The sequence below is a fragment of the Electrophorus electricus genome, chromosome 3 (genome assembly GCF_013358815.1).
Source record: "Electrophorus electricus isolate fEleEle1 chromosome 3, fEleEle1.pri, whole genome shotgun sequence".
Taxonomy (NCBI): Eukaryota; Metazoa; Chordata; class Actinopteri; order Gymnotiformes; family Gymnotidae; genus Electrophorus; species Electrophorus electricus.
In genome coordinates, this window is record NC_049537.1 from 31,672,379 (window position 1) to 31,684,375 (window position 11,997).

General features: G+C 41.9%; 1 protein-coding gene across 4 annotated transcripts; it reads right to left on the minus strand.

The window, feature by feature from the left end:
- Window positions 1-4,434: 4,434 nt before the first annotated feature.
- On the minus strand, window positions 4,435-8,773 carry cited2 (Cbp/p300-interacting transactivator, with Glu/Asp-rich carboxy-terminal domain, 2). 4 transcript variants are annotated; one of them, XR_003411236.2, is made up of 4 exons: window positions 8,501-8,773; window positions 7,489-8,182; window positions 6,804-6,915; window positions 4,435-5,988 (listed from the first exon to the last, which is right to left on the minus strand). XR_003411236.2 is itself a non-coding variant. In XM_027019346.2 (3 exons), the coding sequence occupies exons 2-3, from the start codon at window positions 8,176-8,178 to the stop codon at window positions 6,874-6,876; spliced, it is 732 nt and encodes a 243-aa protein (XP_026875147.2). In that variant the 5' UTR covers window positions 8,179-8,182; window positions 8,501-8,772; the 3' UTR covers window positions 6,421-6,873. The 4 variants fall into 4 exon arrangements, 2 of the variants coding, with proteins under 2 accessions (XP_026875147.2, XP_026875148.2); XR_003411237.2 differs by lacking the exon at window positions 4,435-5,988 and having other exon boundaries at window positions 6,421-6,915; window positions 7,076-8,182; window positions 8,501-8,757; XM_027019346.2 differs by lacking the exon at window positions 4,435-5,988 and having other exon boundaries at window positions 6,421-6,915; window positions 8,501-8,772.
- Window positions 8,774-11,997: the final 3,224 nt, after the last annotated feature.

Consider the following 11,997-nt stretch of genomic DNA (forward strand, 5'->3'; position numbering starts at 1 on the left):
TAAAATCAGGAGAATTTTGTGAAGTGGTCAGGATAGCTGTCATAAATATTTTCTTGTCTTAACTCTCTGACAAAATCAACCGTGTTTAGTACTATCATGAGTTTTTAGTTCTGGCTCATGCAAATAGCGACGTGACATTGATGTGACACTGATGTGACTGGACATGGAGGAGACATACAGAGACATGGAGGAGACATACAGAGACATAGAGGAGACATACAGACATACAAAGACATGGAGTAGACATACAGAGACATAGAGGAGACATACAGACATACAAAGACATGGAGAAGACATACAGAGAAATGGGGGAGACATACAGAGACATAGAGGAGACATACAGACATACAAAGACATGGAGGAGACATACAGAGACATAGAGGAGACATACAGACATACAAAGACATGGAGGAGACATACAGAGACATAGAGGAGACATACAGACATACAGAGACATGGAGAAGACATACAGAGACATGGAGGAGACATACAGACATGAAGAGAAATGGAGGAGATATACAGAAATATGGAGGAGACATACAGACATACAGAGACATGGAGGAGACATACCGACATACAGAGACACAGAGATATGGAGGAGACATACCAAGTCATGGAAGAGACATACAGACATGGAGAAGACATACAGACATACAGAGATATGAAGGATGCATACTGAGACATGAATGAGATATACAGAGACATGGATGAGACATACCAAGACATTGAGGAGACATATTGAGACATGCAGAAGAACTGTGGAGGCTGGTTTGTGTCTTTTTCTTTTTGGCTGTGACCAAAAACTGCTTCTGTTTCTGCTTTATTGTTCAACATTTTCTCTTCTAGTAAATTTGCAACAGGACCATGATGGAAAATAATATACAATATCCCTGCAAATAGTGACCCTGCAAGATCCCCAATCTTCACAGAATCATATACACATACACAAACATACACACCCACACAGGGAAAGAGAGAGAGAGAGAGAGAGAGAGAGAGAGAGAGAGAGAGAGAGAGAGAGAGAGAGAGAGAGAGAGAAGGAGAATGTCATTGTCTGTGATCACATTATCTTCAGATGTGAGGTCCATTCTTCTCTAAGTTTTCTAGGATGTGGTTAGCATGGCTATGATTTCAAACTAAAACATCAATTGTAATGTTTGTACAAGTGGAACAATTTACTTTAGTGTTTGTCTTGGAGTAACATTTTATAGATCCCATGGCCTCAGGGCAAATCAGGGCACTCTGTTGACACCAAGATTGCATCTCTTAGGATCATGAGTTGATTGTAAACACACGTGTAGCTCTGTTACTCCAGCTCTCCTGTCCTGTGCTATTATATTCAGCTCTGCTTGAATTGCAGGCTGTGGGTGTGACAATGAAGCTGTCAATCAATCATGCTTATTAGAATATTAAGACCAAGCTCAGACAGTTCAGCTGTTGTTGTTGTTGTTTTTTTTTTTGTATTTTATCATATTCTTTTATGGGTCTGTAATTGAAAATTTGCTAAATGTTTAACACATCCCTCTAGTTTAGCATCATACAGACATTCTTAACACTGAAATACATGTCATTTCTACATTCTCATATATAGTTTTGAGAAACAAAAGCACACACTAGGTAGGAAGTCAAGTACTCTCGCTGGCAATCGGGAGTTTTGTCCAGTCTAACACACATTTCTTTCGTATCTTCACTGTGAACACATCCTTTGTTCACACAGGATGAAAACCCAGGACCTGATGTAGTAGAGCAGCGTTCTTCCTGTGTGCCCCGGAAACACACTGCTGGACGTTCTGCCTTTATATCTCTGTGTTATCTCCTCAGCTCAACCCAAACATGGCAGCTTGCTGGGGCAGCAGCAGAGGAGACTTTGAGGAGAGCTGAGACTGTTTATCAGGATGAGCAGAATATATCTTACCCCACTTAGTCCTGCAGTGAAAGCACTTTCAGTGGTGGGTCTCCTTCAGTGAAGTTTGTGTCTCTTGCTAACTGAAGGTTAGGACCAGATCTGAACACACTGACATCACGGGCTCACTAGTGGCCAGAGCTCAACACACTGACATCACAAGATCATTAGTGACTCGATCTGAACACACCGACATCACAGGCTCATTAGTGACCTATCTGAACATGCTGACATCAATCTCAGCTCTTCAGATCTTTGCTTCTTGTAGAGGTGAATGCCTAAATTAAAAGCACTCCATCCCAAACCAGAAGGTGCAAGGCCAATCCAGGCAAACTCTACTGCTCGGTGGCATTTTAGGAGCACTGGGATTAAATAATTCCCCTGGATTACTGAACTCTGATCATTACAGCAGTTAAAGGTATGTTCGTTGGTTTGGCCCTTTCTTCAAATTCAAATAAAGTTTGAAATATGTAGAACATTTTATTATATTTTATTGTAATATTATATATATATATATATATATATATATATATATACACACACACACACACACACACACACATATATATACATATATATATTATATATATACATATATATATATATATAATTATTTAAAAAATATTTTTATTAGTTATTATTTTATTTAAAAATTCTATTACTACATTAGCACATTTGTATTATTGGAAAACCTGCTTGAAAACCTGCATTCTGGGACAGAATCTTTTTTAGCGTTTCCACTGACCTCCTGTCAGTCACTTTATGAAACACACCACAATGCCCCGTTACTCCTCCCCCAACGCGCCAATAACACCTTGTTACTCCACCCACAAAGCCCTGTTACTCCTCCCACAACGCTCCTGTAATGCCTTGTTACTCCACCTACAACGTCCCGTTACCCCGCCCACATCTGCCTCCGTTTGACAGAGGCATGGCAGAACCTGGCACGCGTCCTGCGTCGCGGGCCAAGACACATGATGTGTTGGCAAAAAGTTCTGGAAGTTCTGGAAGTGCTTTCTTCCATGCAGTTGGACTCGAGGTGGACGTTCCTCTCGGACAGTCTTGTGTTGAACTGTTTGAGTGACAGACTTTGCGTAACAGATCGAGTAGATGAATCTTTGAACATAGAGAGCTAAGTAAAGAAACGCTCTGTGTGAACCAGAGGAATCTATGAACTACTGGTCAACCGCATCAGTCTGCCTTGTAGTTAATGATGCTAACGAGCTAACACAGGTAACTTACAGAGACACTCCGGTATGATCACAGCACAAATCATTATGAGCCAAGTGTTAAACGTACATGGGCAAGACTGCATGATGACTGCTAACAGCATCATGCCCCCCAGACACAGGAGTCTGATGAGTCTGATGCCTACACTGATGTCTGATTAGTCTGATACCTACTCTGGCCAGACGCCACTGCTGTACCAAGAGGAATTTGTATTTGGATAACATGATTAGACAACAAGTCTCTAAGAAACATGAAATGGTGTCTCATCATAATTTGCCAAGCAGAGTGAGTGAGTGAGTAGTGTGCCAGGGGAACATGTTCCCCTCCTGATGATAACTAATCCCGCCTTCTGCACAGACTGAGCCACCACATGCTTCATTTTGGCTAAGAACTCGTTAAATTACGGAGTATTAGTAGTAAACATTCTACCTCATCATTCCAGTGTGAAGCCATGACAACTTTGGTAACGCTAGAAAACCGTAACTAACCTCCGCTGGCCAACGTAGGTCTTAGAGGCATGGTTTGTATTCCTGGGCAGGAACGGAAGGCGAATCCAAATGTTAGACGGGTCGTTCCTGACTATTGTTGACTTTTCAGTGTGTTAACTTTTGGGGAAAAAATTATTATTTTCATGTTTTTAACTATATATCTGGGAAATGACACGTTTAATCTCCGGGAACTTGTATTGGTAGAGCTCAGGGTTGTTCAGACTTGGGTTATGAGTTCCACCCCAATAGGAACATATAACCCTGTAAAGGTATTGCACAGTATTAATAATGTAAATATTAAATATTTACATAATATAAATATTTTAATATTTAATAATGTAAATATTTAAACTTCGCTTTTCTTACTCCTTATGTGTCCCTTATTCCATCATATACGCTTTTTGTCTTTGAATAAAACAGCAAATAATAACCCAATAATAATGACAATAATATCAGGCAAAGTTAAAGACATCATGGTTAGCAATAGTACACAGCCAACATTAGTTTTGAATCCTTATTCTGAATTTTCAGTAAATTTCATCCATGTTTGCTGATGAACCACATCGATACATAGATCCCCAACGATCTATGCGAATGACCCAGACACTCTGGCTCAGCCAACCACGTTTCTCCTTCTGTCGTTATCCTTTCTTTAGTAATGCAGTATGCATCGCTGTAACCTTGTCTGCAATTCTTCTGCAGGTAGTTCTCTAGATTTCAGCTCTGTGTGTGTGTGTGTGTGTGTGTGTGTGTGTGTGTGTGTGTGTGTGTGTGTGTGTGTGTGTGTGTGAAGGACTCCACAAACACGGCAGGTAGGCAGGTATGCCCTCCACTTATTTTAATTGGTCCAAATTCAATTTTTTTTACAGTTCTGAAACTGACAAATTTTATTTTATTTTTTATAATCAGATTATTTGATTCATTGATTGCTATCAGTATGTAGATAGTACTTAAAAATCTATAATAAAAAAGCTTCTACAACAAATCCCCGCCTACTGCACCCACTGCTGTCATGAACATTGAGTTAAGAATCAACGTTTCAGGTTGGTAATCTTGTATAAGGCAGGCTTGTATAAGGAAATGTAGAACTACAGTAATGGATCAGCAAATGTACACCATCAGTCACTCACAGCTGTTACTGAGTATAAGAAACTGGGACCACATTTGAAATGTGGAAGTTTTGCAGTGGAGCGTCCAACGATGACTCCAAATCTTTGCTTGAGCACTTATTGACTTTATATCCCTAGTTCTCCACTTGTCCCTGATTGCATCTCTTATCTTCGTGTATCTTTCCTTGCCCTTGCTTACCTTACAAGCGTAATTTCTCAACAAGCAGTGAGCTGGGTTTAGTCTTCCGGTACCTTCACTGCTCTGCCGGTTTTTGGCCATTTTACACGAGTTAGCATGTTAACATTACAGGAAGAGTGTCCTGAGGGAGGAGTCGTCTCTCATGAACATTCACGTTCCAAAACTCCTGCTGGGTTGATGTGTTAGCCTTTTTACATTTTAATTATCGATATACATTGTGTCCAAATGTTTTTTTTTTTTTTTTATAAATTCACTTTCTATAACAGAACCTTAATAGCATGCAGAAGGTTTGCTGTTGCAGGAGACACTGAAAGCCAAACTCTGCTCTGTTGCAGGTAATTGAAGTGGCATAAGACCACAGAACCAGTTGTGGTTGTTTTTCTCTAAAGGTTTACTTAATCTTTTGCAAATGTACTGAAGTATATACATGCCGTTTCCACACGTAAATACCGATAGTAATGAAACATCCATTATGAGTCGGCTTCACCACAGGGGAGGCATGAAACCACAATTAAAGTGAAATCATTAGAAAGTTAAGTGAAGTCATTCACCATTATAATTCAATAAGCCACATTGCTCACTGGACTGCACAGACAGATATAGCATAGTCACACTGCGATTCCCTTAGTCCTGTGCTTCAGTGTGTACAATAAAAAGCTTTATAATGACAAACAGAAAAAGGCTAAGTTAAGAGGCATGAAAGAATATAATTATCAAATGCACTAAGCAAGCCACTTTTAAAACTAACCTAATATTCATGAAGAGACACTAGGTTATCATATAAAAAGCATTTTAAAGCATTTTGGTATTTCTAAACCCTTCACTGGATTCAGATGAACTCACATCGTGCAGAATACAGGATTCTCAGGCCGTGTTCTTAAACATCTTTAAAAACTCCTGAGGGTTTGTCCGTGCCTCAGCCCGAGGGGAGCGAAGGCTGTTTCTCAGCGCTGCGGAGGTAGGGATGTGTAAATACGGCCCCGTGGCAGCGCTTTCTCTCTTTAGTCCTGGCTCTCTCTCTCTCCACTCAGCTCTGAGCTGCAGCAGAAGTCTAGAAGCCTGTACAGGATAAACTTGGACTGAATCCTGACAATTTGCATGACAATTATTCATGCAGAGAAACCAGATACCCCCACCCCCCACCCCAATGACACAGTCAGCATTTTAATGCACATAAGAAGTGAAGTAGTGAGATTTTTCTCCTCCCTCATGTCACCTCAGGGGGCGGGCCGCTGAGTGTAGGACAGGGTGGACAACCAGTGCGAGACAATGGACGCAACACTTCATGGAAACATCAGGAGATTCGTGTGTGGCCTTAAGCTCAAGTCATGAAGCATCTCTATGGTTTTAACCCATCCTGAATAGCCATGCTGTCACTGTTTACGCGATATGTACATACGCATATGATATACTACAGGAAAATATAATTATAAGCCCATGATGACCAAATCTCATTCTGATATGTAAATAAAAAAAATTAACTGACCTTAATTGTGTTCACTTTAATAATGCATTTCTGCTGCTTTATTCATGTTTGCAAATTAAAATATAATAAATTAACATTTTCCTCTAAAAAGTATACAAAAATACCATCAAACTTTCCTAGAAAGCCTCAACACAGTAGTATTGCCATGTATCGCATACTAAATAAGCACAGTGGAGTATCTATAACTGATGAAGACGATTTTTCCACACACCCTTCCTCAACATTCCATGCTGTGTACTGTCCACTCACCACAGAAGTGGAACAGGGGAGTGGACATTCAGTACCGGAACATTCCTTCCTTGAAGACCACCCCCCCCCCCCTTCTCTCTCACCATCTGATACCGTCGTACCAATTTTAGCATGAAGAACAGCGCACAACTTCACTCACACGTTTCACTCCCACAACTGGATCTGGCTCTTTGTTTTTTCTTTCCTTCTTGCTTTGTTGAAACTATGCATTAACATGGAGGAACTCCATGACAGATCAGACAGTTGGGACGCTGGAAAGAAGATAAAGAGCAATTTGAAACTTCCACTCAATCTGACAAAGTCACTGAACAGCATAGATATAATGTAAATATTATGGCCATTGAAGATTACAGTACATTGCTGAATGGAACAATTACACTGTACTGGTCTACGATCGTGTTACATAACCACCTATATTATGAAGCATCCACAGAAATGTGATATTACTCCAGATGTCTCCTTCAGTGTGTTCCAGTGACACAGGTAAATACAAGTTTGACCGGAATGCACACGTTGGGTTTTTTCTCTGCTACAGTTCAAAGACATTAAAAATATCTCCTGGTTTCTAAACTTCCGTTGTCTTCTGCACCCACCACTCCGGGTGTGTGATGTGTTACTGGGGGGTTTCGAGCAGGCACCTCAAACAAATCCATTATGGCCTCATGCACAAGAGAAAAAATATCAACCCTTTTCATGACTACTGTCCGTCTATTGTGGGTTATTTTTTTTAAATTATGGATCAATACAAAAATCGGAATGTGATCTTAAGTGAAATAAAACACGATAACAAAATAAAAGTCCCATCCGTAAGATTAGCAACTCACTCGGCTAGGTTGCTGTTTACACACCAAGTCCGTCATAAAGTCAAACTCGTTCTGACCCAGCCACAGCTCGGGCAGTTCTTTTATCCTGTCCAAACCCATCTCTATCACCAGTGACATCAGCACCTCCTCGTCTATAAAATCCGTGTCGATGACGTTGGGGGGCAGCATTGCTGTCGGCATGTGGTGTGCAGTCAGGGGCGCTCCGGCCGCGCTGTGCTTAGTGCTACTGTCTCGGAACTGTTGCCCTGTCCCGTTTAACTGGTGACTGGCAGGGTGCAACTCGTGCATGTAATGGTGATGAGCAGGGTGCGCGTGCTGACTGTAGTACTGTGTGTTGAGCTTCTGCAGTTGCATGCTCGCCGCGAGCTGCCCCTGGCTGGTCACGGCAGGTCCGACAAACTGGGAGCCGAAGCGCGCGGGCGGCGGTAAACTGCCGTTCGGGTGTCCTCCGTTTATATTCCCAGAGCCCATGCCATGCCGGACCCCGTGGCTGGCGTTTACGGTCCCTCCTGCGTAATGCATGTGGTCTCCAATTAAGCCGGTATAGCCGTGCGGCTGCGGCTGCGGCTGCGGCTGGAGCGCGCTGGGGAACTGGCCCATTCCCATTCTGCGCGCGGAGGGGTTATGGTGAAGACCAGTAACAGCCTCGGGGAATCGTCCGTGGTTCATTGCCATCATGCGGTCTACCATTCCCCTGAAACACAAGTCAAACAACTTCTAAAAAAGCAAATTACCTACAGATCCTCATCTTTGCGAACGCGTTTTCCGGCCACAACGTGATGCAGGTGACAAGGACTGAAGTTTAAATTTAGTTTTTCCTCACCGTACTACTTTTGAAAAACGAGCCTTATATGAAGAGGCGTTAGGGGACGATTTGCCGCAAGAAAACAGTGTTAACACTCGCCATTCAAATAGGCGTTAAAATGTCGAAGATGTGTACATAGACACCGCACATTCACACTCCTACAGCAGAAAAGGGTCCTAGAAAATCTACACACAACGGAAACTTTACCTCCTTGGTAGAATCTGCAGAAGGCGTTTCACCGCAATCGGCACCGTAAAAGTAAGTGCAACTATCCAACCGACTGAACACAATCCGTAATCCAAATCAATGAACACTACGTGTTCTCCAAAACGCAGAACCGACACTCTCCCAACCTCCGCATCAAAAAAAATAAAAAAAAAAAACCCGCTCCAAGCTTTTCCGTCCAGCGCTCATATACAAGGAGGCAGGGGCGGAGCGCACGAGGAGAGTCACCCGGAGAGTCTAAAGTCTGGATACCGGATCGCGCGAAACCTGGAGTTGACGCACAACCAATTGCCTACCTTCTGTGGAGCAACAGCATTAAACATTACCTCACTGCAGCTATTTCTGTATTAGGTAGGAGTGGGGGAGCGTGGAATCGCGTTTCACGGGCCCCAGAGGCAATGTCCACCGCTGCACTTTACGGCATACGCTTGCAAAAAGATTTACTCAGTAAGTTCAGTGTATTTGCAGGTCGTTGTGTGCTTCGCACTGCAGTGATCATTCAAACCGTTGTATTCTTTGATCGTCTAGAAGTTACCGCAGCAAGTCGCCGCGATTTATATAGTTGGACTAGTCGGCTGCACGCAGATGTCAGCTAATCGCCACGTGTCGCACGCGCGCGGTAGTGGCGTCAGTCCATCCACAAACGCACGCGCGCTGTAGTGGCGTCTGCACGCTCGCTCTGTAAACAGAGCTGCAGTCTGGGTCTGACTCGGATGTAGTTAACAGGAAGAGCCGCAGTACTCTCAGCGTTGTTGCTAAATTATCGCTTATGAATCAATTAGGTTGCATAGTTCAGTTCAAGGCCATGGAGATGTACACCTTAAACCTTTTTTTAAAGAAAAAAAACAACAACCTAATTTGATTATAGAGAACGCCAAGGCTGTGAAGTGCTGTTGCTGTCTTGGGAGAAACATTTTTATAGAAAAAATTACCAACGACAATAAACCTGTGCTTTTTTTTTGGTCCTATAGTCCAGCTGATGCTGCTGTGTGGAATGCTGGGAAGAGTAACAAACACAGCATTTGTCTTTCTAGCAGAAGTAAACTCATTGTAACCCTGTTTGTTTTGACAGGGTGTCACACAGGCACTCTGTCCAGCTCTTGTCCAGTCATGTCCAGCTTAGTTATTACATGTCATTATGGCACACTGTCATTAGTAGGTTACAGAGCTTTGGTCAAATTTAACGCAGTATCAGTCCTGGCAAAACCAAAACTGCAAGGCTCTTGAGTAAAATGTTTGATATATAGAAACAACACCTAGCTAAAAATTAGTCAAATACACATAAGAGATAACTTGCACGTGCGTTTCACAGGTCAATAGAACGTGTAAAACCAGTCGCTGTATCGCACAGTTTAGTGAGACCTGTAGATGTTTCAGTCCGTGGCCCCACACTCTCCGTCCTGCTTCAGTCACTCAGTACTGGACAGGTCCAGTGGTGTGTAAAGTCAGTCACACTAGACACTCTGTCTAAAGACCCTTACACTCACTAAGCCTTATGGGATACACCTGGTGCACATGTGTTTTTCACAGTAGTCACTTGTGACTTTCGCAGACCTTTTGTTCTCATGGGAACTTCAGCCTGCTATGGGAATGGTCTTCCTGCCATTTCCACAGTTTAAAAATATGATTAAAAAGCATCTGCATAAATCCTGTACAATATGAAACCTAATCTAATAAGAGATTTATTGACAGTCTGCAGTGTGACAGGTGTTAAACCCAGTGATTTTACTGAATGACAGGTATTAAACCCAGTGATTTTACTGAATGACAGGTGTTAAACCCAGTGATTTTACTGAATGACAGGTGTTAAACCAGTGATTGCATTGAATGACAGGTGTTAAACCCAGTGATTGTACTGAATGACAGGTATTAAACCCAGTAATTGTACTGAATGACAGGTGTTAAATCAGTGATTGTACTAAATGACAGGTGTTAAACCCAGTGATTGCACTGAATGACAGGTGTTAAACCCAGTGATTGTACTGAATGACAGGTGTTAAACCCAGTGATTGCACTGAATGACAGGTATTAAACCAGTGATTGCACTGAATGACAGGTATTAAACCCAGTAATTGTACTGAATGACAGGTGTTAAACCCAGTGATTGTACTAAATGACAGGTGTTAAACCCAGTGATTGTACTGAATGACAGGTGTTAAACCAGTGATTGTACTGAATGACAGGCGTTAAACAAGTGATTGCACTGAATGACAGGTATTAAACCAGTGATTGCACTGAATGACAGGTGTTAAACCCAGTGATTGCATTGAATGACAGGTGTTAAACCCAGTGATTGTACTGAATGACAGGTGCTAAACCCAGTAATTGTACTGAATGACAGGTGTTAAACCCAGTGATTGCACTGAATGACAGGTGTTAAACCCAGTGATTGTACTGAATGACAGGTGTTAAACCCAGTGATTGCATTGAATGACAGGTGTTAAACCCAGTGATTGTACTGAATGACAGGTGTTAAACCCAGTAATTGTACTGAATGACAGGTGTTAAACCCAGTGATTGTACTGAATGACAGGTGTTAAACCCAGTAATTGTACTGAATGACAGGTGTTAAACCCAGTGATTGTACTGAATGACAGGTGTTAAACCCAGTGATTGCATTGAATGACAGGTGTTAAACCCAGTGATTGTACTGAATGACAGGTGTTAAACCCAGTGATTGCACTGAATGACAGGTGTTAAACCCAGTAATTGTACTGAATGACAGGTGTTAAATCAGTGATTGTACTAAATGACAGGTGTTAAACCCAGTGATTGCACTGAATGACAGGTGTTAAACCCAGTGATTGTACTGAATGACAGGTGTTAAACCCAGTGATTGCACTGAATGACAGGTATTAAACCAGTGATTGTACTGAATGACAGGTATTAAACACAGTAATTGTACTGAATGACAGGTGATAAACCAGTGATTGTACTGAATGACAGGTGTTAAACCAGTGATTGCACTGAATGACAGGTGTTAAACCCAGTGATTGTACTGAATGACAGGTGTTAAACCCAGTGATTGTACTGAATGACAGGTGTTAAACCAGTGATTGAACTGAATGACAGGTATTAAACCAGTGATTGCACTGAATGACAGGTGATAAACCAGTAATTGTACTGAATGACAGGTGTTAAACCAGTGATTGTACTGAATGACAGGTATTAAACACAGTAATTGTACTGAATGACAGGTGATAAACCAGTGATTGTACTGAATGACAGGTGTTAAACCAGTGATTGCACTGAATGACAGGTGTTAAACCAGTGATTGTACTGAATGACAGGTGTTAAACCCAGTGATTGTACTGAATGACAGGTATTAAACCAGTGATTGTACTGAATGACAGGTGTTAAACCAGTGATTGTACTGAATGACAGGTGTTAAACCAGTGATTGCACTGAATGACAGGTGTTAAACCCAGTGATTGTACTGAATGACAGGTGTTAAACCCAGTGATTGTACTGAATGACAG

Excerpts from the sequence above, each read along its gene's own strand:
- cited2 (XM_027019346.2), bottom strand. The coding sequence starts at position 8,178 with ATGGTAGACCGCATGATGGCAATGAACCACGGACGATTCCCCGAGGCT. Across the intron at positions 6,916-7,488 it reads GTAAACAGCAACCTAGCCGA|CGTCCCAACTGTCTGATCTG; the intron begins GTGAGTTGCTAA and ends TCTTCTTTCCAG.